This window comes from Chelon labrosus, assembly GCF_963514085.1.
Source record: "Chelon labrosus genome assembly, chromosome: 18".
Classification (NCBI taxonomy): Eukaryota; Metazoa; Chordata; class Actinopteri; order Mugiliformes; family Mugilidae; genus Chelon; species Chelon labrosus.
Genome location: NC_140351.1, coordinates 20551520 through 20578669, shown reverse-complemented (window position 1 = coordinate 20578669; position 27150 = coordinate 20551520). Strand labels below are relative to the sequence as shown.

General features: G+C 42.6%; 1 protein-coding gene across 2 annotated transcripts in view; it reads right to left on the bottom strand.

The window, feature by feature from the left end:
* The window catches only part of stau2 (staufen double-stranded RNA binding protein 2), a 91349-nt gene that overhangs the window by 40102 nt on the left and 24097 nt on the right, over positions 1 to 27150 (bottom strand). For both annotated transcript variants that reach the window (XM_084566477.1, XM_084566478.1), the window contains exons 7-11: positions 22720 to 22827; positions 13907 to 14119; positions 13385 to 13522; positions 9590 to 9718; positions 6563 to 6620 (exon numbers count right to left, since the gene is read on the bottom strand). In XM_084566477.1, coding sequence (XP_084422603.1) covers positions 6563 to 6620; positions 9590 to 9718; positions 13385 to 13522; positions 13907 to 14119; positions 22720 to 22827 — 646 coding nt within the window. The remainder of the gene's footprint in view (positions 1 to 6562; positions 6621 to 9589; positions 9719 to 13384; positions 13523 to 13906; positions 14120 to 22719; positions 22828 to 27150) is intronic.

The following is a 27150-nucleotide window of genomic DNA, read 5'->3' as shown; positions in this document are numbered from 1 at the left end:
TCATACTACAATAAGCTGCCCCTCGCCAGCAATGACACAACTGCTTGGAGGATTTCTCCCCCCTCCTCCCAAACATGATGACAACTTTAATTTGGATTTACACAAATAAAACTTACAGGCCTGTGCATTCTGTATGTAGCATCATAAAAAATGAAAGGTGCAGGCCAACATGACATCAGCAGTGGACAAAGAGCACTGAAAGCCAGTGGAATCCATGTGTGACTGCCTAAGTGTGCAAGAGTGCACATGTGAGGACGTTTGCATGTGATTGAGCACTTGAAGCTGGTCTCAGATGGTAAGCAAGAGCGTGAGAGCAAGAAAGAGCCAGAGTGAAACAAAGGAGGAGAGACAGCGAGGGTGAATAAGTAAGAGTGACGGAGTGTGTTTGTGCGTGATGTTGGATTGTGAAATTGTGTACATTAAGTAAGAGCAAGCAGGAGAAAGGAGAGAGCGGGAGTGAGGCTGAGAAGCGGGGAATGAAAACAGCGAGGCAGAGTATGTTTGTGGTGCTGAATCCAGGCTGTTTCACAGGGGTCCCACCCAGACTCGGTGTCCGGTGGACCAGGGGAGCACTGGAGGGAAGCCAGAGCCAAGCATGAGACTGATCGAAAACAGATAGGGCCGGAGCCCGCCGCTATAAATCACCACTGTGGAGCAAGACCCTCACATAGTTCACACATGCACACAATGCACAGACACACACACACACACACACATATGAACAGCAGGAAATGAAATGTGGCAACTCAAGTGAAAAGCCCTGCTGCAATGCCCCTGGGAATAGAAGGAAGAGAAATCACTCTCTTCTTACTTCTTTTTCTTCTTTCTTTTTACACTCCCTTCCTGTCTCTAAGCCACCCTGTTTGTTGTGCCTTACACAACTTACACACAGGGCAAAGGACACTCACTCCCGTGCGTGCGTGTGTGTGCGTGCGTACACACAAACAAGTGCAATGAAGGCTGCAGGCACATGAGATGTCTTGTGAGGAAGAGGAAAAAAAAAACAGAAATACAGAGCAATAAATGGACAGCCCTTGACACAGTTACCTACATTCACCCACTTATATAATGTTGCAATGACAATGGCAGCATTGAGGAGGTGTAGTTTTTCTACCTCGGCCTAGCAAATGGTGTAACCAATCACAAAAACTGATTTAACCTATTTTCTGGATGTGAGTATAGATCTTTTTAAAATTCTAGTTCAAATAGCACTAGTTAATGTTGAATAAAATGTCAGCGCTAATAGCTGCATTAGTCCAGTTTTGCAAGACTTTCTTAAGGCTCAAATAATGGTTTTTGCTGCCTCAGGGGAAATTAATTCGTAACGCAGCTTCACACAATCTAGCTACTGATTGACTTGCTTTAATGATTCAGCGAGAAGAGTTGAAAGTATTGACACGCTACTGTAAAGCCGGATTTATGGTCCGCGCAAAAGTGTCAACCCGTAGTGACCTGCCTCCATACGTCCAACTGAGCAGAAATGTTTGTAATGCCGAGGCCCTCCAGAAACCGAGGCAACTCGTTCGAACTGAGCCAAATTTCAAATGTATTTAACGCTGACCTTTAAGAGCACATTTATGGGAGACAGTAATAAAATCACGCAATAAAACGTGAAACAAAATAATATAAAATCATACACACTTAAGGCGCCATGACAGCAAATCCATGAGCCCCCCCCAAGTATAGATTTACAAACTGTACAAAAAGCTTCTGTTGATCTAAGCTTTTATGTTTGGACTTCTGTTATTCAGATAAAGATTCTTACTAATCCATCTTACACTTAAATATAAATATAATTTTGATCTGTTTTCTTGAAGCAACAAGAAGGCAGTGAAAGGATTCTAAATTTGGGGTATTGTTTTCTTGTAGTTGAAAACCAAGGTTCTACATGTTGGACTAAGAAGAGGGTTATTTCTTGTGTTGAATAGGGGCAATTATGACATAAAGGCATGAATTATGGTTTGATTTTTGAAATGCATCTCAACTGTCGGTCTGGCTGGATGGATGGAGTTAAAAGATCCAGCAATTAATATAATTAAAGCAGTCTTCAAAGGTAATCAAATTAGATGAATCACTGGGCCTGACAAGAGGGCCATTTATCATCTGTGTAAAAATAAAATATTATGCTAGGAAAGTGTTGTAAATTGAGAAAAGAATAAGGCCTGAATCGACTCCTCTCTTGTCACGACCACAAGAGAGTTTCACAGAATAGGCAATCAAGTTGCTTACTTCAACAGAAAAACAAATTATGCAACACTGAAGTGCAAAACTTCTAACTCTAATGCGATTGGTCAATCGATTGAATAAGAGGTTACAAACACGATATTAGGAACAAAAGCCAGCCTCGCATTTGTAAACTAAATGTTGGGTGAGATTACAAATGTGAGGATGTCAAGGTCTTTGGAAAAAGTAATTTAATCAGAATGGATAACAGAATTGCATATAGCTAGTAGGGGTTGTACAGACTAGGCGACTAGTTGGTTTGTCAACTTCACTTCTGAGCCGTGATCCTTTAAACATTATGTCGACTAGTGGGTGATCACGTGATAATGGACACATGGAAACATGGACACGTCCGAGAAGAAAGGGGAGGAGCCCAGTGGGTCCTTTAGGAACCCACCCAGACCTTTAGCTGCAGTACACACAGAAGGTTTCAGAGAAATACCGCATTTTGTTTAACACAGCTACACTATCCCATCTTACAACGTGCTGTGGAGTACTATTAAATGCTATTGATGGTGCTGAGTTGCAGCCTGTTTTTATACAGGCTATACATATCTGCAGGGCACAGTATGTAGTGCATGAGCTGGCTGTTCTCGGCATGTGTATTCAAGCAAAGAATATAGATTTCAGTGTTGCAAAGCATTACTTTCTACTGTGTTTTAATTAGTGACGTCATCAGTGACTAGTCAACGTCAACTTGACTTTCATCACATAACAGTCAACTTTAAAAAATCTGAACTCGTGCAACCACCAATAGCTAGAAACTAGAGTTTAGGATTTGCAAATACAGATGGACAAACAGAATTCTGAGTATAGAAAAGCAAAACAAAGCAAAGCAAAGCAAACAAGTATGAGAGTCAGAATTTTCTGCTAAAACGTTATTTTCTGCTTTAAAAAACGGAACAAATCCTTCAAGCCAATGGTTTGTTTGGGTGCAGGGCTCCAGACTGTGAACAAACGATCGCATTTGGCAACTACTGCAGTTTCTGAGACAATGAGAGCAATTAGTCGCACATGTGCAATCTGCAATCTGCAAATTTGGATTTGCTGAAAAATGATTAGGGAGCGTGTCCACTAATATATGAGTATGTGGAAGGGGGAGGACGTGGGTGCGATTAGTCAGCTGCACGGCTCACGTCTGCTACACTTGCCGGTGCCTCGCTGTCATCGTGTCAAAAGCCAGAGCGAGTCAGGGGCTTGTCAGCTGTAGTGAGAATGAGCAGCTCATGCTGAAGTTAATTATGTTTGAACACAACTTTTACTTAAAATGCACGCAACAAAAAAAAAAGACAAGACATCTGAGCGCAGGTTGTGCCAGGGTAAGTATCCTCAGTCCACCCTCATTTGAATACATTTACAGAAATAGCTACAGTGCTCTTTGTGGGAAAAAAAAAGTTAGCCCTGGGGTGTCATGTAATTGTGCTGTAAAAAAATTGTAAAAAAAACTGTTCTGTGGCCTGTTTGCTGCCACCAATGGTCAATAGGAGTGTAATTTGGAAGAGAACTCCACATTATTAAAACACACTCCCCATTATAACCAGTCACAACTGATATTGCTTTCTAATAAAGACTAAAGTACAAAGTATTATCATTTTTAAATGATGTTAACTTTTTGTTATTTAATTTGAAAGGAGGAGGAGTTTAACTGTGAACACAGCTCCTGCAAATTAAACATTTATAAGGTTTGTCAACAGCGACTGCACGAGAAATGCTTTAAAATATGTCATCAGTGATGACACATTCTCTGCTAGAGCAGTCTTCCCCAGCTAGTTCTAGTTACTCTCACATCTACTGCATAGTCACTCAAAACAAAGGACGAACAGAAACGTCTTCCATTCAGCAATCACAGGCGTGCACACACACACACACACACACACAGAGAAAACTGAGACCAGCTGTATCTGTTTGAATGAGTTGTAAGTGGTGTTTATGCAGTAAACATTATTCAGACATTAGCATCGTGTGAGTGTTGTGCGGTTTGGGCAACTCTTAAGAGCTAATTAGCAGATAGTTAAGCCTCATGCTGAGTGTGAGATAAACTAAGTGGGAATGGCACAAGACCAAAGGCACACTCCAAGCCAACAATAGGAATAATCACCAAATAAGGAAGACTTTGTTTCCCAAGGGGCTCTACTCCGGAGGTATTGGGCAATGACTAGCGCTGGGGCTACCATAGAAACCACAACCACCAAAATAGTTTATCCAAGACAACATTTATCTAAAAGTATAATTTAGATGATTCATCTTCCAGAAAATGGGACTAAATCGCAGATATGAGTGCGGTTCAGTTCTCATCTGGATTCTGTATACTACAGTATAAACCAGCAACAAGCAAACACAACAAGTCAAGAGTGATTTCTCTTTCCAACTTATGTACACTTCAACACGAGAGAGCTCATCACATCCATTCTCCTTTCCAGAATCAAGCTGGAAACCCTCTGTCACAGCATTGTGTCTCTGCCAGCAGCCTCCATTGGACCCAAATGACAAAAGCACATTTGAATCTAATAACTCTCTGTCTGTTTGTTCTGCACTCTGCTGCTCAGTGCCTCGCAGACTGTCCGTTCGTCCCCTAAACTGCTTCTTCCCAAGATGCTGCTATTTACAGCACGTCCTTTTATCAATGTGGGATGACTATGAAATCCCTGCATAACTCACTACACCTGTAATAAATATTAAACTTACTCAACTCCCACACCGTGTGGAATATTGAGGAAAAATAACAGCACCGCCAGACTCTGGAGATCAGATCAAGAAAACAACTGAAAATAGAACGTGACGACTCGAAATAGCCTCCGACTTTAGTGAAGGAATGTTTTTTTTTTTTTCACTGCAGACAAGACAGCCAACTTAACAGATACAGCTGATAGAGAGCAGCTGTTTCACACAAATTGCAACCTTGCGCTTTTCAGTTAAGAGACATTTGAGTCCTCCTCCCTCTATAAATAAAATGTCCCCTAAGGCTATTGCATTTGTAATTTCTTACATAAATCTTACTGAGAAATGATTTTGTACTCGCCTACAGTTGAAAATTCGCCTACGGTAAAGGTGACTAAGTCATGTCTTTTTCACGTTGCCGTTTCTTCTTCGTATCTGGTGATTTGTTTAAATGCAGCTACATGAACGCATTACTGCCAGCGTTGCGCCTCTTATATGTGCTATAGCCTGCAGCTACGGAAGCATTTGTGAATTATAAAACAGTTGTAACGACCAGCCTTTCAACATGTCACATTTTAGTGCACTCGGAAACTAAACAAGACAGAGTTTATGGCCACAGTTGCAGCTCTAAGGCTGTATATGGGCACAGTGCTTTCAGCTAAAAGTTAACATCAGGTGGAAGAAATGTTCACAAAAGCAATGCCAACATCACAAAATGGATATTATGTTAACCATCGTAGCCGTCTCACTTTTGCCTGTTTTGCGTGCTTGCATTTGTTGAGTGGCAATAAATGAAAAGCACAGCTAGGAGGAATATAAATAGTTCTGCAGGTATTCGGTCATAAACTGAAGTTCATTTTGTCTTTAAGGTGGAAGTCATGGAATGGACAAAGTCAACAGAATACATCCTCTGGGTGAATGCTTTTACACAATTTAAACAGTATTTAAATATATATATATATATATATATATATATATATAAAACACTGCAATCCAATATTAGTTGTGAAGCCTGGATTTAAATGGTAGACAAACTGATGCTACTACATGTACACCCATGCTGCTGGCATGGCTCAAAACAGCCATAAAGAATGAAGGAGAGCTGCACACAGCGTTATGAAAGAACCGCAGTAACATGCTAACCAAAAGGAAAATGATGAAGCTGTACTCCATTAACTGCGTCACTTATGCATAGTACATTATGCTACAACAAGCCCGCTAATGGACCACATAAATAAAGTTCCATTTTTAATGTTGTAGACACATGCAGATCTATATTTATACAAATCCTCAATTCATATCAACTCATGCTTTGTGTCTCTCTACGTGTAGGATTAAGAGTGTGTGTGTGTGTGTGCATCTGCAGTCCTATGCGCTCGTGTGTTAATCCTGAGTGAAAGGCTATGTTTTTTGCAGAGGAAGGCCGCGAGGGACTCCCCGGAGGGCCCCTGTGTGCCGGCCCTGTAAGCCTGTGTGAAAGAGCCTGAATTCGCAGGCTCCCCACGAGGACGCACGGCCAATTAAGCTGACAGTCAGAAGCCCATTGACCAGTCACAGAGATTAAACGGCGGGCCATCTCGGTGGCTAAAACCACCTGCGGGATGGAGGGAGTGATGGAGAGCCTCATGGGGAGGAGGGGAAGGAAATGGGAAGAGGCACGGGGAGACGTGCCGATACTCACTGTTACTTGTCGCTTCGGTAAAAGACGCCTTTTGTCCGTTCCAGCCTTTGTTGTCCATCTGTAGTGATGCAGAGAGAGGAGAGAAAGGGGGAGTGTAAGAGAGATGTAGATTGTTGAACAGACAGCTTCTATACGCATGTCAGACAAGTTCCTTCCTACTGTTTGCTCCACAAAGAGACAAGCGCTCACAGGAGGGGATGCCTAAGGAGCCTAGTGTCTCTCTGGGCCAGCTCTGTAATTAGAGGGGGTTGTCAGTGTTCAGTAACTAAAAAAGCTCTTATTGAATGCATTACTTCTTCTGTGGTATGCGTGTCTGCCTGCACCAACACACGCACCCACAAACACGAACAGAAACAAATCATTTCTGATGTGTGTGACAGCTGAGATGACACGGCTGTAAACAAACGCACCCCCAAGCCTCTTCACACCCTCACGCAGATTACCCACAATCCCACAGCAGGAATGCAGAGCAAAGGGAGACCCCAGAGTAGAGAAAGAAGAGAGGCAGGGGAGAACGAAGCGGGAGAGACAAGCTATCCTACAAAAGCTACAGAGCTCAGGGTTGTCTGAGGATCTAAAGAAAAGAAGGCTGTCCTGCTAGCTCTTATAAAGATGCTTTTCAAGTCGTGTATCAGGCACTAACTCTGCTCTGTCTAAATATCCTTCCTCAAGACTGACCAGAAATGTCTCATCCCTTGCCAGATATAAGATATAACGGTGAGAATCAGTCCACTGCTTATTTCCAGGACAGCAGACTCTGATTTAACTGAAATCTTAGACAACAAATCATAGTGGTTTATAGATCTAGCAAATAATAATGCAATGATGCAAATATTTATATCAATACCCAAGTGTAATACTGACATTTGCCTTGACAACACAGGCAATTATTGGATATTCATTGTTAAACACTTGTGTGTATGATCTATCGAAGCTTTAGAAATTAGAATTACGACTGAAGAAAGGTTTGACAAGGTTTCTTTAAAGAATATTCGTCAAGTGTTGAGAGCGGTGCTTAGCTATCCTTTAGCAATACGGTCCGTTTGCCTGAATAATATATATGCAGCATCGCATTTCTAACTAATGAGCTGTCAGGGGAACAATTAACATTCTACATAGAGCGTGGTTACGTAACGTCAGCCCTATCTGAGTCTGCCCCCTTGACATTAAAAATCAACGAGGTGAATAAAGATGACGGTGATCAATGGTTTGCTTGCAAAACACGCTGGGTTGAGGGGAGCTGAACAGCTTACATAAGAGGTCGGCAGCACCGGGCCGAGATGATGATAGATCAGAACTGACTAGTATCAGTGTTTCTGAACAGGCACGTAGAGATGAGCGTACAGATTTTGTTCAAGTCGTCCTCAAGCGTACAGTTACACAGAGACCGCTCCACCAACATCACTAGCCCTCCAGGCCAACTTGTTCTCTATACATTGGAGCGTGCGTCTGCGTACATCAAAAACACACTTCCCAACAACCATGACATTAGTTCACGTTGGGGTAAAATTATATAATCTAGAGTGACCTACTTACTATACATTTATATGCAGTATAGGAAGTTATTATATATTAACAATACGGTGTGGGTGAATAATCAATTCTGAACAAAGCAGTTGCAGTGTAACCTTCAGTTAAGTTCTTAATGTGCTGGCTCAGCCCGTACCTAAAGAGGCTGAGAGTTTTTTTTAACCACATAAGCAATCACCCATTCGTTGCCGCCGGCAGTACATGTCTTATCATTTGTACATTAAAAAATCTTGACATTGATTTGGCTGAAGAGCTAGCCAGTCATGTTCTATATTCTTTATATTTACTGTCTGTCAAATGTATTCATTTGTTATTGGCTTTTAATCTAGCTGTCTGCCTTATAGCCAAACCAAAGGGTTCTGAGAGCTGAGCAGACTGAAAAATAATCCTATTTACAGGAGTAGTAAATAATTAATTCCTTACAATGGACACATTTAAGGGTGTTATCCCTCTTATACATATGTAACAGTTAATTAAGCCGTGTGTTATGTATCAACTGCTTGACATGTATTCATTTTGCCAACAGAAGTCCATGTAAACCATACCATACCATACGAAATACAGTCAAACATAAATTAATGTCTGCAAAAGAAAAGAGATGTAGTCCTGCTCACTCCGATCGGCCATTACATTATAACCACTGACAGGAGAAGTAAATAACATTGACCATCTTGTGACAATCTGTTCTGCTGGGAAACTTTTGGACCTGGCATTCATGTGGATGTTACTTAGACATGTGTTGACCTGGCCTTCAAATTCACTAGATCCCAAACTGATCAAGTATCTGTGGGATGATCCACAGAGGACCCTCCCCTCAACCCATAGGACCCAAAGGACCCAAAGGCCCCCACTAACAACATTCTGTTGCCAGACACCACAGGACACCCTCAGAAGACCCATGTCCATTCTCTGATGAGTCACAACTGTTTTGGAGACACAAGGGAGATCTACACAATATTAGGAAGGTGGTCAATATCTGAATCTGTCTTTTATATAACTTACAACATTCAAGGGTATTCTGAGATATTTAATTTAATAGATGTGTGTTATATTGTGTGTTTTTTAAATTGTCTTTACTGTTTGTATGATTTTAGATGGGGTTAATGGTTAACCACACATGCTGACATGCACTTCATATATCCATTTAAAGACAATCTGACCTGATGAACAGCCTGTTAAAATAAATTTGTGGTTTGGAGTCAGCGTGCCGATTTCCAAAACCCTTTCACCTTCATGTAATGTAACTTGTGATGATTCATAAGAAAACACGATCGTAAGACGCTCCTCAGGCCTTTAGCTCCTTTTGCGCCGTAGAGGCAATGGCAGGAAAGCGTACAAACGTATTAGTAACTTCCTATGTTTATACTAATCTGGCATTGAAATAAATGAACAGCTACACATCATAACAGAGTGTGAGGCATGTATATATAAACTTGAAATGAAATATACAACTTGGCGTAAGCAGCAGCAGCAGCAGCAAAGAAGTACAATCAGTACCTCGGTGGGGCTCTGTGGGACTGTGGAGGCCTTGTATCCCAGCTGTAGCAGCATCGCCTCGGCCGCGTTCCGCTTGGCCACTTTCTTGTTCGGTCCTGTTCCCGTGGCAACCTCGTTATTCACCTTCACCTGCATGTGCGAGGATGCACACAGAAAAATGCATGAGATAAAGACATGAAGACAGACTGGCTGTATTTTCAGATATATAATTGAGTATTATGGTTGCACAGATACATCCTGCTCTGGTGATAATGAATCACTTGATGTTACTACTAAAAGCGTCATTAAATGGACTTTTGTCGTGACCGTCCATTTCCTTTCCCATTTCCAGCTAAGACAACTCCCTTTCGGAGCCGGGGAAGCCATGCAGTGTACATCACACAAGAAAGAATCCAAGTGAAGTGTTTGTTTTTCACTAATCCCCGAAACATTTAAATCTGTCCACACAGAATGTAAGCAGAAATTTTCAAGAGAATATCAGACGTCGTTATGTTATCCAAACAGACAATTACACTGAACAAATAACATTCTGGGAGCCAAAGCCTGTGAATAGCCAGGCCACTGTGAGTGAGTGGGTGCACAGAGGCCTGGCTAGGACACAATATACAATGAGTAGGAAAGCCTCAATAAATTGCAAAATAACTAAAACAAACAGACACGCTTTTATTAAATTTTAAAAGCTGATCGGTTTCTCAAAGATGTTTGAAACAAGATGGTGCCTTTGCTGCAACCAGTGATGGGTTTGGACAAAAGATGCGAAAACAGAGACTCATTTGAGCCCCGCTGCTTACCGGGGGGAAACAATGTGGAAATTTTAGAAGAGTGAGGGGACTCCACAAAAGAGCGCACACACACTCACAGGGGCCTAATGTGTGTATCAAAGAGGCATGGAGAATAGGTTTGAGTCTGAATTACTGCCCGACGCTAAGAGAAGCTCTGTTCTTCGAATGAAAGAGGAGGATTACGGAAAGAGAGACAAAGAGGAAGAGGTTGACTGAGAGAGACAGACAGAGAAAAGACAAACAGGAAGAGGGAAAGACAAAGAGAGGCAGCAGTTAAAATGTTGTGCATAAATTAAAATGGGCCAGGCTAGCGCAACAAAGCTGGGAAACAAACTGCGTCAAGGGGTTGACTCTTTACACGGTGTGCCGCAACAACAAGAAAAATTAATATTGGACATTTGTGCTCCACTGTGTCTAACCAGCACGTTACAAAATCCACAAAGTCGTTTGATGCATATTTTGCCAATTCAACAAAAGCTTATTTTTTCATCCTGGCACTTAAGCTGCATCGCTGTCAGTAACCAACTTTCATTTTTTGAGACTTAACATTTTAGTTGCAGTTTAGCTTTAATACTTTACATTTTAAAATAAATATACGTATGGTTGTTCAAAATAAAGCTTTAATCTTAAAGCTTAATATTTAATGATTAACATGTGTGTACAGATGTTGTTTTATCGTTATCCAGTGTCCATATTAATCAATGACTAGGCAAATCTACATCAAGGCTGAGAGTAATGACTAGTAAGTGCCAAGTGTTAATGACAAAACTACAGTCATTTGGAGACGATAACGAAGTGGGGCACCACTGTCACCTCACAGCAACAAGGTTAAGGGTTCAAACCCACCTGGGGCCGGGTGCTCGACCTTCCTCCCACATTCCAAAGAGATGAAAGTTGGAGGCTGTTCATTAAGATCCAATCTGGGCGATGCGCTCACGTAAAAGACAGGTACGATCACACCCAGGACGCACTGAGGTCGCATTTGAGAGATCCCATCTCTCACCACATTTGGAGGTGGTCTGGGTCGCAGGTGTCCGCGTGTGTCCGTATTCCTTTGGCAGTGTGAACGCAATGAGTCCCGAGTCGCATTAAAGACTGCCTATACTCTTGCGTGCTAATGAGTTTTGCCTCCTTCATTCAGAAAATAAACATATTATAAATAATCGCCTGAAAAGGAAAAGACACCGTAAGCGATGCCTGTTCATTAGTTATGAAAGCCTTTTAAAATATCGTGTCCATGTAGCTGTTAACTAACTACCAAAGTAAATAAATCGGAGTAAGAATTTACAAATGAAAGTATTTAATACGAGTATATGAGTGTGTTTCTGTGTTAATTATTGATGCGGTCATGCTGATACAGAGCCGCGTGTGGAGTTACAACCTGAGTTCTGTGCAGGTCTAACCAACGTCAGGGTGGAGATTAATAAATAATAACGTGTAGAGACAGCAGCTGTTAAAATATTCTACTGAGCCCCAGATGATGTCTGTTTTTCTTTTTTACATACAGAGCGCCAAACTGAGGTTGGATGTGAAGACGTATTTTGGAGACGCATTTTAATGCCAGGTCTGAACACACGTGCCTAAAGCTGGCCATTTGTGATCAGATAGCCCAGATCAGATCATAATGCAAGGTCTGAACATGCCCTTAGGTGAACTGGTGATTGTAAACTGGTGTGTGAGAATGGTGGTTTGTCTGGGATAGGCTTCAGTCCACTTGTGACCCTCTGGAGGGTAACCCTTGACAGGAAAAGGATGGATAGTAACAATCAGTTTTTTTCTGATGGCCTCAAATAGGCTCTGAATAAGGTACATGATGAGATTTCTTACAAAGTCCTTGATCTGTTTACAGGACAAGAAACAGCATCTGTAACTTCTGTAGTTAAGCAGTAAAATCCCACAAGACCATGACATTTTATTCTGTTATGGATACTGGCTCCCTACAACGCAAGCCACAACAGAAAACTTGAAAGTTAATAGCATAAAACCACTAGCTGTAAAGGTGGATGCTCCATCTATTCTTAGATTTAACTGCATCTATAAAGATGCGAACTATTAAACAGGACTCTTCAAGAGGGAATATGGAAGAAAAGAGAGTGAGAAAGAAAGAAGATAAGGTGGGGATGAGAGGGAGGTCCAAGATACTAACAGTGTAGGAGAAGACCTTTTCTAATTATAAACCAGTTTAACGTGGCCTGCAAGCCAGCCCAGAGTTCCCCTGCCACAAAAATGTGGTCTGGGGTCACTTCATTCAGAATGAATCAGCTGTGCTGGGCTAATTAAATGGTTTGGGCAGGCTTTATACAGTGACGGACAGAAGAGTAACAGTGACATGGAAGTTTTGTCATTTACAACAACATGGCTGCCGTTGGAGAAGGGAGATGTTTAGATCCTACTGTGGTGGTGGCTGGAAGGCATTTGTCGAGAAGCGTACGTCAGTTTATACCCGTGCAGAACGTAGCCTACGAGCCGTTTATACTTGTGCGCTCGTCAGTCTGGCTCGCTCTGTAAAAACATCACCCAAATGCTAGTCGGCGCTGGGTCTTTTTTGCCAGTCGGGTTAATTTTTGCTTCTACTTCCTGCTCCACTTTCAACAATGGCGACTAAAACTTTCGCTGAAATTTCGCTGAAGCCGAGACATACTAATATTTGTATCTCCGAACCTCCTCAGTTAACATTTCCTTGACGTGTCCCATCTTTATTGATCCAAAACAATCAATTCGAAAATACAGAGATTGAAACACTAACGCGGAAACACGCTACTACCAAGGGGACCAATCACAGCTCTTGCGGACTGCGTCGCTGTGATGCGTAGTAGTTCTACGGAGGTGCACGTCAGGCTACGGCGTTAGGGTCTGTGTAGGGTCTGGGCTGTCAAATTGATGTCGAAGGACCATCCATTTGCGTGTAGAGGTAATTTTTCTCTGTAGCGGTTGAAACGCGCCCCATAATGACATCCAACTGGCGTGCTACCAGACTCAACCTCTGATAAGATGAAGGAAAACCACTAGTAACCTGCATAATGAACTCCCGACGTCGAGGCATCCCTCTCTCAGAGAGCAGCACGTACTCTGGCTCCTTTTCCTTCTTGGCCTGCTGGATCTGGGCTAGACGGCTGATGGGGTTCATGCCTTGGCCATAGTCCGGCCCCGTCTGGAAGGAAAAGAAGATAGACAAGATTCATTCCTATAATCACATTAACTTATTAAAAAAATGCAATCATGGGAAAATCTACGGAGCTCAACTGATAAGAGGCATGTTTGTTTGATCACACGGTTAGAGGGAAGACATACTCAGGATAACACAGGAAATTAGAAGGAAAAAAAAAAATCTCACAATGTTTCACATGTTTTGAATGTCAGGGACACGGTAATGTTGTGATATTCCCATGTGAACCTTCACCCAATTTTCAGTCAGCTAATTAAAATGTTGTCGAATGCTTGCGAGTCTTCTGTATGCCTCGCGTGCACCCAAGACAAACACAAACTTAAATGAAAGTTTTAATTAAAAACTCTTCCCCCGGTCCAGATGCAGTACCTTGAGGATGGTCTTGGTACGTTTCTTGTAGTGCGTCTTGGGTTTCTCCACAGTGGGTATGAAGGGCAGCTTCTTCAGGTCCTGCAGAATGGACAGAGCGGCGCGCTTCTTGGACAGCTTCTTGCTGTTGCCCTCGCCCTCCGCAGAGAAATCCCCCACGGTGACGCGGGTCAGGAAGCTTTTCATGTGTGGGGGGCCGCTCTCCTTCAACACCTGGTAATGTTATAGGAAAATTGGAGTAAGCTCAAAAAAAAAAAAAAAAGAAAATAAATTAAAGATAAAGTACAAACGAGGGGGGAAAAATCTGGAGTGTTTTTGTTATGCAGGATATCTGGGAGTGTGTGCAGCACATTCTGCAAGCAGCTACACCAGGTGGTCCAAAACATCTGCTCTCGATGGTCACACTGCAACCCACCCATATGCGTGTGTTATCCATATACAAGACACGCAGAACAACACTGACGCACAAACACACATATGAAGAGTAACATGTTCCTAGATGACAGTCTCTAGTGATGGAGGCTCAGTTTCCTTCCTCCAGCCTCCGGTCACCTGGGAGACCTAAAACAAACACCGGCTGGCGTTAGGTCATGCTTCTGCAATCACATCTACTTCCTGTGAAGTCCGAGAACAGTGTGCGAGTGCGTGCGTTTGTGTGTGTGTGCAGCAGGCGGGGTCCTCCCCAGCCTTATATATAAAAACATGCTGGAGGGAGAATTAGGTTTCACACACTTACCGAGTCAACAAGAACATGTTCAGCTAACGCGGATGTCGTTTCAGCTCCGACCTCGGCGGCTTTCCCTCCATCTCGTTGTAACTGCTGTGTGCGTGTTTCTTAGGATTTTCTCACCCCCTCCCGCTCGCCTTTATTTGCCATTCATTTGCAGCGCAGACAGCACAAATTGTAGCAATCAGATGCAATCTAGACACAGCTGATTTGAACCCAGCGACCGATGAAACAGATTACGCCGATAGGCAGAAACTTGAGCATTCCTCAGATACCTCACACATCAACGCAGACTAATAGCAGACCTCGAGCAAAACAAAGGATAATGTGTGCGTATACCCGCTTCGCTGTTACACAAGTACACCCACACAAACAAATGTTTCAGTTCATTTAACAGACCGAACTCGCTCGGCAAGTCCAAAGCACGGAAACTAAACAACTAAACGGAAAGATCAATTTATTACCGAATGCTCAGAAACGGATAAAACAGAACCATTCCCATTAGTCAGATGTATCGATCAGCCACAACATTAAAACCACCAACCTGTGAAGTGAATAACATTGATTATCTCTGTACGATGTTATGCTCTTCTGGGAAACCTGGGTCCATGCATAGCAACAACAAAGGGCCTGTTCCTTGCATCCCTTTGCCGTATGTTAGCCACACAAGCAACGCATAGGCATCAGTCCATCCATATGATGCACAAATATGTAACACATCAGACCTGGCCAGCTTCTTCCATTGCTCTGTGGTTGAGTTCTGATGCTAATGTGCCCATTGCAGGAGCTTCTGGCAGTGGACACACAGGGTACACACACAAATATACCTTTCTATTACAACCAGCATCAACTTTGTCAGCCGTTCACTGCGTTTCCTTCACTGAGCCACCTTGTGATCGGCACTGGCCACCGCAGATCGGGAACACCCCAGAAGAGTTGGTGTTTTGGAGATGCACTGACCCAGTTGTCGCTCAAATGCCACGATAATGAGATGTTATTCACTCCCCGTGTCAGTGGTCGCAATGTTATGGCTGATCGGTGTAAAATGCAGTAGTTAAAATGTAGTGAAAAATTTGCTCCTGCTTGCTTTTACATAAGTTTGATTCCATACCATTTTTTTTTTTTCAGAATGATCATGTTCAGGTTTCAACATCCTAGCTACTATCCCTCAAGTAACTTAAATTCTTAACGCGGCCGACACTGGCCCCGCGTTTGCTGTCAGTGTTAACCTGTCAGCATTCCCGCACTGTGACTTTTCAAGTATACAGTATACGTAAGGATGCGTGTTTCAGGAAAGCCTTGGAGCACTAGGCGTCCAAGCCAAACTCACTCCCACTCAGGGGATCTACTCTGGTCTTGCTCATCACCAGAAAGGGGAAATGGAACATGGCAGCTTCTTGTACATTACAACATTCAATGGGACTGGACGCATCCCATTCCTGAACTTCCTAAACCGCGTCAGTGGTGGTGATGATGACACCGCGCGCATCACTGGCCACTGCTCAGCTGAGATTATGTCACTTGGAGGAAATGGATATGAGCTGCAGACGGCTCTTGGTTGCACGCCGGCAGGCACAAGTCTCAGATGCTGTTGTGGTGAGTAATAAGATGTCTGCTCAAGCAATCAGTCACTCAAACTTCCTCTCCTCGTCCATCACAGAGAACATGTGTAAGCGTTCTGCTTATGTGGTTGAGCAAGAGGGTGACCACAACATAAACACTATTGCATCAGTGGAAGGGCTCGCACAAAATCTCGTATTCCACAAAAAACATAACAGAAACACATGCAAAGATAGAAGTTGTTACGGGAAAGTCGATATGCTGGTGGATAAGTGGCTATGACACGCATCATACGGGCGTGCTGTTCTCTGTTTGACTGTGGCCAGCAACTTCTGTTTCATTTCATCGTTTAGACATCAGGCATCGAGCTGAGACTCCGGGGAGTCATCGGTCCTGGCACATGAGCATCCATAAACAGCAGGTTAGCCATTTTACACACTGGGTTTCGTACGGTTTAAACAAATTAGATGTTAATTAATGAGGTTTACAGGTGCTGGTGGGGGGATTTTGTCATGTTAGGACGGAGCCAAACTGGTATATAAGGTTCAAGCTATATATTTAACACACAGACGACAACATCTACTATCCCTATAAATGAACTAGTGTGTAGATTGACCACATTCTTATTGTGTAGACCACACTTAAAGTCAAAACTGCAATAAAATGATTTATTTGATCACTAAAGAAATCCGTCACTACCTTTGTCACAATCTGACTTCACATTTGTGGCTTATTTGTTTTCTAGAAATAATCAGACAAGCGGCAAAAGAGTGATGTAACCATACAAACGTCCTTTGTCTTTATGGATGGAGTTTTCTGTTTTGTTTTTGCCTTTTTCAAGGTGACACACTTGCACAATTACCACAGGATAAATGCTAGACAAGTTTTGCACTTTATATGATTCATCTGTCTAAAGCGTCTGAAAATCTACTTATCAACGAAAAGCTTGTATCCTGTACAGGTTTATGATACAGTCAACAAAGAGCATGAGACAAAGCGTATAACATCGCGAACAATGTCCCACACTCTTGGCCCAGGATGGCGGCAGACGAAGTGCAGTCAGTCTCCTGGCAGACGACACGGGATCCGCACCACGCCGATGGGATTTCAGCGCTTCTATTCATTTGCACGCACAGCCGCGCGCACATACATGCAAACAAACACACAAACACATCCGTCTCCCACCTAATGACAAGGATCGGGTTGTACGCAGAAAACCTTTGGTAATTCAATGTTGATTTTTTTTTTTTCCTCCCCTCAATCTCAATTCTCTTCTTGTCTCTTCTTTTTCAAACATGTGAGGCCTTCTCTTGGGCTTCTCATAAAGACATTAATACCCTGAGCAGTCTGAGGATCTGTGCATGCGAGAACTCAGGTACTCTGGAAGAGGAGGCTATGGGAGCAGGGTAGGACAATGGTGAGGACTGGTAGAGGGAAGAAAGGCTCTTTTGTGACGAGTGGTGGATGGACAAGCCCTGAGGGAAGCTGCTTCTTGTAAGATGGGTGGTTCTTGGCCCGGACCCCGTTCTCTTGTGTCCTCCTTGGAAAGGGAGCCTCCGATCCAACACACAAGCTGTGATTTATAGATTGGTTCCTCTTTGATGCTGACATCTGTTTGATATTGCCTGACGGGGGGATTAAATGAGCCAACTGGCTTTCAGGGTGGCGGCGACCCTCATCGTTGCGGAGGGATGGGAAAGCAGACACTCTCTAGCAGTGACTCACGGGTAATTTCATGCCCCGGCGAGGGCAGGGATGAGATGATGTGAAAACATGGCTGCTGTGAGAAGCGTTCACATGCGAGATGACCATTACAGTTTTGTGTAGGATGCACGAATGTGGAGCAGTGCGTGCATGTGTGTCAGTTCAAGAGTTAAGACTGGGGACGTGGGAGTGTACTCTTTGTTCTCAGTGCATCAAAGAAGACATGGTACAGAGGATGTGACATTGCAGGAAAGGAGATGGAGCCAAGCTTTATCTAATAAGTTAGAGTGTAATAGATCTAATGGACAAAAAAATAAGTTTATCATGCATGGTCCCAAAGTCATAGAAAAGGAACAATTGTGATATTGTACCAACTGAGGATAGGAGTGATTCTGCTGCAGAGAAATCAAGGCAGGACAGGGACAGAAAGGTATATTACACAAAAAAGAGGGGATTTATTTCAATCTTCATGGCTCTTATAAAGGCTATCCCAGCTATGATGGCTTATAGACTTCCATGTTCCTACAGACTACCCTGTAATCCGTTATATATTACTATCTGGTGTAGAATAAACAGGTCTTGAAACCAGGATCTGTTGAGTTAGGTTCAGTATGGATGTCTTTCTTAGAGCTCCTCAGTCAGACACAACCTACGCAACCTAAGAATTATTTTTCATGAACACCAGCTCTGTCCACAAGTGCTCTCAATCTACTTCTTGCACCGATCAGCCACAACATTAAACGGAAAAATAAATAACATTGACCATCTTCTGACAATTCAATGTTCTGCTGGGAAACTTTTGGACCTGGCATTCATGTGGATGTTACTTAGACATGTACCACCCACCTAGACCAGACCAGACACCCCCACCCCATAGCAATGACACTCCTTGATGGCAGCAGCCATCCCCAGCAGGATGCAGCCTAACACGGGCGCAAAACGGTTTAGGAACAACTCAAAAAACATGAAGAACAGCACAAGGTGTTGACCTGGCCTCCAAATTCACTAGATCCTAAACTGATCAAGTATCTGTGGGATGATCCACAGAGGCCCCTCCCCTCAACTCATAGAACCCAAAGGCCCCCACTAACAACATTCTGTTGCCAGACACCACAGGACACCCTCAAAATGACCATGTCCATTCTCTGATGAGTCACAACTGTTTTGAAAGCACAAGGGAGACCTACACAATACTGGGAAGGTGGTCATAATGCTATGTCTGATCGGTGTATAACATATGATATAATCCTATTACAGTTTCATTACTTGTTGACACAGTGGAAGCCTCTTTATATAAATTCTACACAAATCTGTTCTGTAATGAAGTTTCGATGGATTCATTTGTATGTTGGCTTCCTTTCAGCCTGGGATAGGAATATGTTTTCCTTGCGGTTTTCTTTATTAGTTTCTTATGACTTGCTGGTATGCATTTTCTGTGTATGTATTTTCTTGGACTATTCACTCCCATTTTTGAGAGCTACTTCAAAATACTAGGCGTTTAAGCGGTTACCGCTGCCAGGCAACTGCAGACAAATAGCAAGCTGACAAGGTGACTTTATGTCGGAAATACAAAGGCACAATGAAAGGATGAGACCACTACGTATATCAAAATAGGCCTCAGACATATTAGAAAATTACAAACTTGCCGTTTTCTCCATTTGTTTCTTATGACTTACTGCTGATATTTATTTTTCTTTAGTTTTCATTTTTTTGGGTACTACTTCAATTTAATTTGATGACACGATGTGGATGCATGTTCATTTTTCTATCTCCTAAACCTATACCTTTCGTATTACAGGGCTATGTCAGTGTTAGTCACGCTGTTTTTTTCCTAAACTTCAAGGACCTTTGTATCCAGATGCTGTACGCCATCACGTGTTATGTCAGAAGTAATAAAGCGCTGACTGTTGCTCAATGCAGCCTGGCCTTTCAGACGATTTAGCTTGACGTGGCGCAGGAATCCAAGTTTTAAGAGTAAAGAAAACAAACTCTTACGTCCTTCTATTAAGTGAAATCTATAAACGGCAATGAACAGACTAAACAAACCAAGCTCAACACTGCTGTCAGAAAGGGAGCACAAATCACAACTTGTGAAATAGACAAATAGAATTAACTGTTGACGGAGACGTCGATGATGGTGAAAGAAAGACAACGTGTGAGCGAAAGCACATGGAGAATATGTGCTGATTTACTGCTCATCAGACGGCAGTACTGAACAGCCTGTCTCCAGGCTGACAGTGTGCAGAAGAGAGGCCGTTTGCAGGAATGCGGCTGTGGTCTGCTTTTAAAAACCGCCGCTCTCCGCTTCCAATTTGGAGGGACTGAAAATGAAAGCGGCGTAATTGCTGACAGTGACAAAGACATGATGGATAATGAATCGCATTAATCCAGATTTAGCTGGCAGAAATTATTAATAGCGGTTCCAGGAAGGACAGCCATGTCATGCTCTGATGAGCAAAATGCAATTCTGAACAAAGAAGGGGAAAGGGAGGATTAAACAGCTCTCCAGATAATTTTTTTCGAATGTTGTGTAAATCCTTATTAACAAGCAACGTCAACACAGTGAGAAGAGTTTACCTCCCTTCCTTCCTTCCCTGTCTCCATTTCCTCTCCCCTCCCCATCTCCCTATGACCCTTGTCTCCACAAGCAACTGCCCTGTGTGTGATTTTTGGGAGTGATGGTAGGAGAGGTGGAAGGGAGGGATTCTGTGGAGGAAGGGAGGGGGCCCACAGGGTAAAATGAGCCTCCCTTGTTTTTGGCACCTTGCTGAGAGCAGAAGAAGAGGGGGAGATGAAGGAGAGAATATTGGATGAGTCAGCAGAGATATGGCGAAAGCCAAGGAGAAGGAAACCAGCAGGTCATATGAGGACACACGAGATTCGTAGATGTAGAAAAGTTGGGGGCAGTAGCTCTAATGGTTGGAAAAGCAGTGGTAGGATTCCCTGCAATGTCCTGAGGAATGTTGCTAAGCGAAGCTAAAGCTGTGAGCAAGGAACTTAACCCTCGCCTTATCCAGCCGATCATTCCAGTGGCTGATCTTACAATGTTAGGCTTACAATGTCTAATTTGACCCGCCCTCAGATGTAAAAAGCGTTTCCCAAAGGCACAGGTAATTATGTTCTTATCAAACAGAAAGCACCATATCTGAACCAGCCAGCCAATGCAGAGGTGGCTTAAGATTCATTTCCTCCACATGCTGCAAATTACACTGACGGAGAATGCAATGACGTCAAAAGGAAAATCCCAAAGAAAGTTTGTGTATTTTCCTCAATATCACTTTTAAACACGCTCTAAGGTTTCCCACATAAATACCAGAATGATTCAGCTAACTGTGAGATTGTGTCACGATATGGTTTACCAGATAATTGACTGGCATGGCTCACGCACTGAAAACCTGTGTTAGTCTGGAGTAACACTGCTCAGTCAAAGCCAATACTAGAGCACATCTGGCCAAGCAGCTAAATTTAAGTTAGTCTCAAAATGTTCAGCTGGAAGCACTTTTGAGGTAATGTCCTGAAAATGAAGCTAATTTGATGCCTGATATTCAGCAGCTTGATAATAGGTGAATAGCTCTGTATTGATTGCCTCTCATTAGAAAATGTTTGAGAGAGAAGCACGGGGCCACGGCTTTGCCCATCTGTCTGCCCCCTCCACAACATCCCGAAGCTCACACGGGACATATGCTGCCCTCGAATGGAACCCGTGGTTACAACATGTGAAGTTGTGTACAAAAAAATGCTTGGCGTTAAAGTGGTACCATCCGCCATAAGTCACGAGAACCCCACTGTTAGCATGCTCATGACCCGGTAACTTAATGAAGGAAATTCAAAGGCATAAAGAAAGGATGGGGCTGTTGGGAATATCAACATTTTCTTCAGGCATATTATTAAATTAGAAGGAAAACTATAAATAACAATAGATTTACTAAACACTCAGCCATTTCTGAAAACGTCAGTAGACAACTCGTAAACCCTGAACTTTCAGAACATTTCCATTTATGAGGCTGTAAATAATATAAGATGGGGCAGTGCATATGGACTTTTCTTGTAAACAAAATCCCATTTAAGGGCTGCAGTAGAACACACCAAATGGGACTCAAGCCAAACTTGTAACTCTGTAACTGTTAATACCACAAGTCTATACAAAAGATGAGCAATAGGCAGGGAGCAAAAAGCTCAAATAACGGAGCAAAAACTTTATTCCCACAAGCTGAATTTATTTCAAAATTCCCATTCAAGCCAGCAGTTCCATTCTTACCTCATGCACAAGATATTGAGGCATCATTCTGATTACCAAAGGAGTTAATCACGCATAACCAGATGATGGTAACTGATCGGCATTAACCAAGCTGATTCACAACAGGACCACGCCACCAAACCCATTGTTCTGTTCTTTGTCACATCGAGAAACGCACAGGACGTCTCATCACAAGAATTCCCACAAGAATTCCCACAAGCCTTAAATGGCAGTAATCCATCCACAACTTCCGCTTCACTTCGCCTCTTTCAGATAACTGACCGCATGCACGTACAAATGAAGCGAAACTTGACAAACACTCATTGTTAGAGGTTAAAATATTATCAGTGTGTCTCCGTCAGTTTCCTCCCCCTTATCCTTTCGTGCAACTAATGCGGTTTAGAAATGTTTCCCGCTTTAAAACACATCAAAAACCTTGGAAATCATGACTACTGATACTTACACATGGCCTTATTCTGCATTCACTCTGTAGAGAAACTGGACTTACAAATTCATCCATGTAATAATGGAATCACATGGCTGTATTCGTGTGCATACTTGTGTGCATTATCTCATAACTCCCACCTCAAAGTTAACGGACAAGTTCCTCTTGAGGGCAATTTCATACACCAGGCTGATCTCTGATTTGCTGGCATCCGTGCCTTCGTCAGTCTCCCCCTTTTCCTCCGGGCTCTGGAAAAGAAAGATTAAAAAGAAAAAATGATTACTTGAACTTGGGCACAGGTTTACAAATGGTCTGTTGTTCCATCCAGTAGCTACAATAATAACTACTGTGTTTTATTATCAGAATCCCTGCTGAACCGTGATGTTAAAATTTTGATATTTCTCCAAATTTCCACACACACACACACACACAGAATGCAGTAAAGGTCAAGGGCTACGGCAGTTTCTCACGAATTGTTCAGTAGAGTAGATGAGTACAAGTGTTGGCAGTTTCTACAGTGTGTCTGGTAGATTTATGAAGCATCCTTGGTATAGTGAATGAAAATAAGAAATAAATGCTACATCATTTACATCCCCCGTAGGATTGACGATTTTGCTACTAGCGCATATGTCTACTATATGGAAAAGGTTGTATCAAAGGCGGTAACTCTGTTGGAGCCGATGGTTGGTGGTTTACTGGTGTAAGGCCATTGGGGATCGTTTGTGACCGTACAACCGTTTGTGGATCTCCCTAGCCTCTCCGCTAACAGAAGCTCCTCCAATTTCCCCTTTAGAAAGGCAAATACTGCAAGCTGACGCTGCAGTCTTTAAGGTGTGGTCAGATGCAAAGTTTTGGTTCAGACGTAGCCGACAAGAGGTGACCTTCACTGCTGGCAGTTCTTTGGTGGCGGTTTTGTGTGTCCGCGCCATGAGGTTGCTGCAGATTTACAACCATATTCATTCATAGAGAACACAAAGAACATGATGGATATATTTGTAATTAGGTTGGAACAATAGTAAGGATATTCTTTTGTTTTTCTTGGTTTGTTTCTAACAAGGTTAATAACAAACAAAAAGAAAATGTTCCACTGTGGTACATATCAAGAAAAGACATTTCCGAATTACACACCAAGAACGAGGAAGTCGGCCAACCTGTTACAATGAGAAACACGTTTATTCTCTGGATCCGATCCTTATCCGATATGGGCTTGAGAACTCTGTTACAAGGACTCGTGGTCCATGTCTGTACAGAAACTCTTAAAAGCACAAACTATTAGGTTAGAGAATTATTTCTCTGTTCTAACATAATCAAATTATCATTTGTGAACGTCAAGATCTGGGTTCTCCTCAAATCAGAAGCTCGGGCTCAAGAAAAATAACAAAACAGATCAGCAGGAAAGCACCAGCAGATCACTGGGATAATTGCATGTTTCTGGACCCAGACAGGCCTGATAACAGTTCTGTTAAAAATGTTTCCTCTTTACACAATTCTCCACTCTTTTGAATTACTTATTTCGAAGAAATGTTTGAGTCTGAAACTGGTTGCTCTTCACTTCAGAATGAAAATCAGTCCCGAGTTCACACCATAGAGATAATATCATCCAACATACGACTAGGGGCTTTTCGCTGCCAGTTGTCTATAGGAATGCCGAGCGCTGTCTCGATCTTTATCTTCCTATGTCCAGCTCATTGTCTGATTAAGTCTGAATGGCAGCGGTCCTTCCCCTTTAGGCTCATTCTCTTCCCTCATTGTGTGACCTGATATGGCACATGATAGATACTGTGAGATCTCTTGGATTTCACAGGAAACAGTTACGCTGCATCTACCGCATTGAGTCAAAGACCTAAAGAGGTGTAGTACATATATTTGTGCTGAGACATATGGTTCCTATGCAAATGTTTTACGCACTTTTACGTTATATTCATTGCGCAATAATCAGGGTGACATCTGATGAGTCATAAATTCTTTTTGATGTATGACAATAACACAGAATTATGAAGAACTTTCTTAAGCACCAAGGCGTACTGCAACAAATGTTGTGGCCCCAACTAAAGTCTGGGATAACAAGAAGTCAGAGAAGCAACGTCTCCCTAGATGCTACCTGCCAACTACCTTGAAAACTTGTATAAGTATACCTAGAAGAGTAAATAAAAAAGCAGCTCTTGTATTTTATTAATTTACACGGATAGGTGAAATACATGCGTCTAAGTCAGTCCAAAGGTGGTCAGTCATTTCTTCTTCCAACGGTTTTCATTTGAATTCCATCATGCATTCAAGGTTTTCATGGTTACATTCCCCTCTATCACTGTGTATTCCTGATATGTGTGATTCATACAGTGAAACTGTTCTCAAGGCTGACTTAACAAGCCGTCGGGGATGTCTGCATGTGTCAGTGGGGTGTGTATTCGTGCGAAACCGGAATGACCAAGCAGATCACCAACCTTCCTTTGACAAAGACAAATAGATGGCAAAATCGGACTCCAGTACTGCTTCTGCTTTTCAATGTACTGGACATAGAGTCCTTAAAAGTCACCCTGAAGGGCCTGTTAGAAAAAGTGGCTATGGGTGAAAGGAACGCCACAATGAAGCTAAGCTGCTTTCATAGGGGAAAAACACTCCAGATCAAAGGAAAAGTAGAAAGGGCTGCCAGTGGAACAACAAAATTCCGTAAAACTGAAAGAAAACGTTTTCTCCCAGAACTAAATATATCTTCATTCACACCAACCATGCCCTGAGCATGAAACATATTCCTAAAAATGTCCAGACAAACAAACCACTCTGATTGTGAGATAAACAGTCTGGGTTTCGAGACAGAAACAGCACTTGTTGCACGGCATACATCATGGTCTGCCAGTGTGATATAAGATCTAAACCCTCAGGCAGGGATTTACAAGACTAGCCTTTTTCTCATGCAACTTTTCCCAAAAACTAGGAACCTTTGGAAATACTTTGGAAGTGCACTTCCAACGTGGAGCCCAGGGTCTAAATGAAGTTCCAGCGAAATTCTATTACACCACTAAAAAGTCCCAGCCTGTGGGCAGATGATACAGGGTAGAACCATTTGAGAGTACAAGACCCTTGGGGATGCAGTTGGCAGTGCTGAACATATCCGATTGTTCGAGTGCTCACTGCATGCCTGATGGGGGATGAGGTAGTCAGAGGGCCCGTTCAGACCTTGCATTAAGATCCGATCTGAGTGAACCGATCACGTAAATGACAGGTGTGAACACGGCCATGGACACATTGAGATCGCATTTAAGAGATCCGATCTCTGAACATGTGTGCCAGAGTCATGACGTACACGCATAACATAACAGTGCCGTTTTTGGTTCTGGAGTCGTGGTAGTGATCCATTTGAGTCTAATTAAAATATTCTACTGTGGCCCAGATGATGTCGGTGTTTATTTGCATAAAAAGCGCAAAACTGACATAGGATCTGGAGACGCATTTGTGGGCGCATGTTAATGCCAGGTCTGAACACGTGTACTTAAAGCTGGCCACTGTCACACAAAAAAAAATCATTTCAGTGGACTAATTTGGCAAATCTTGGATCATTGGTAAATGCTAATGACCAAACATCTGACAGAAGCCTTTAGTTCCTTGAAACAGGTTTCTGGGAATACATGTTCAATTATAGTCAAGACTTCCGGTGTCTTCTCTTTATTGCCTGAATCCCTGTGAAACTGCGGGTGTTTCGTGATCACTTGTGTTACATATCGTTGCTCTACCTGTGTATAAACATTCTAATTACAGCGTCACTGATATTTACCTGTGGTCTTCCACGAAATAAAGGTTTGACAGCTCATGCTGAAAAGAAACACCTTTAGCCCGAGGGTGTCCACACACTTACACATGTAGGAACACACACACTGCACAGACAGAATGACAGACATATAGACACAATGTGCCCCAATTTGTAAATCAAGACTCAGAAGCAGCAGCAAACAAAGAGTTCATTTATGGAGGCCGACGCCACAAGACAGCAAGGGAGGCAAGTGAGAAGAGCCAAAGCGTTTTGAATAACCGTCAGCGATGCCAGGCAGTGAGGATATGGGGTAATTTGATTTCCGGTGGGAGATGATAACAACAGTTAACAGCTAGGCCTGAGGGAAACTCTGGGAAGGTACAATGACATTGGGAGAAGGCAGAAAGAAAAGGGCCAAAAAAAAGAAACGAGGAACAGAAAATACACCGCTGCCAGGTGCAAACTAACACTATGGAGATTAAAGGGCTTAAATTATACTGTAGAGTAATTAGAGCTGAAGTGGATTTGGATTCAATCTGATGAAAGCTGGCTACACATAGTAAGTGCAGACAAACTACAGTATGTAACACAGATCGGGAGCGAAAATCCTTGGACTTTTCATTAAGGGAAGAGTTTTTAGAGTCATAAGGTGACCAACGTGCAGAAGGGATGAGGGTGCAATAATAGTCAGACAGTCAGAGTTGAGGTGAAAGGTGGGTGGATGTTGCATAAGGCAGACAGCACAACATATTCATCATGTAAAGCTATTGGAACTCAGGCATTTTAAACAGTTGTATAAGCTAAAAAAAATATATATACAAACAAT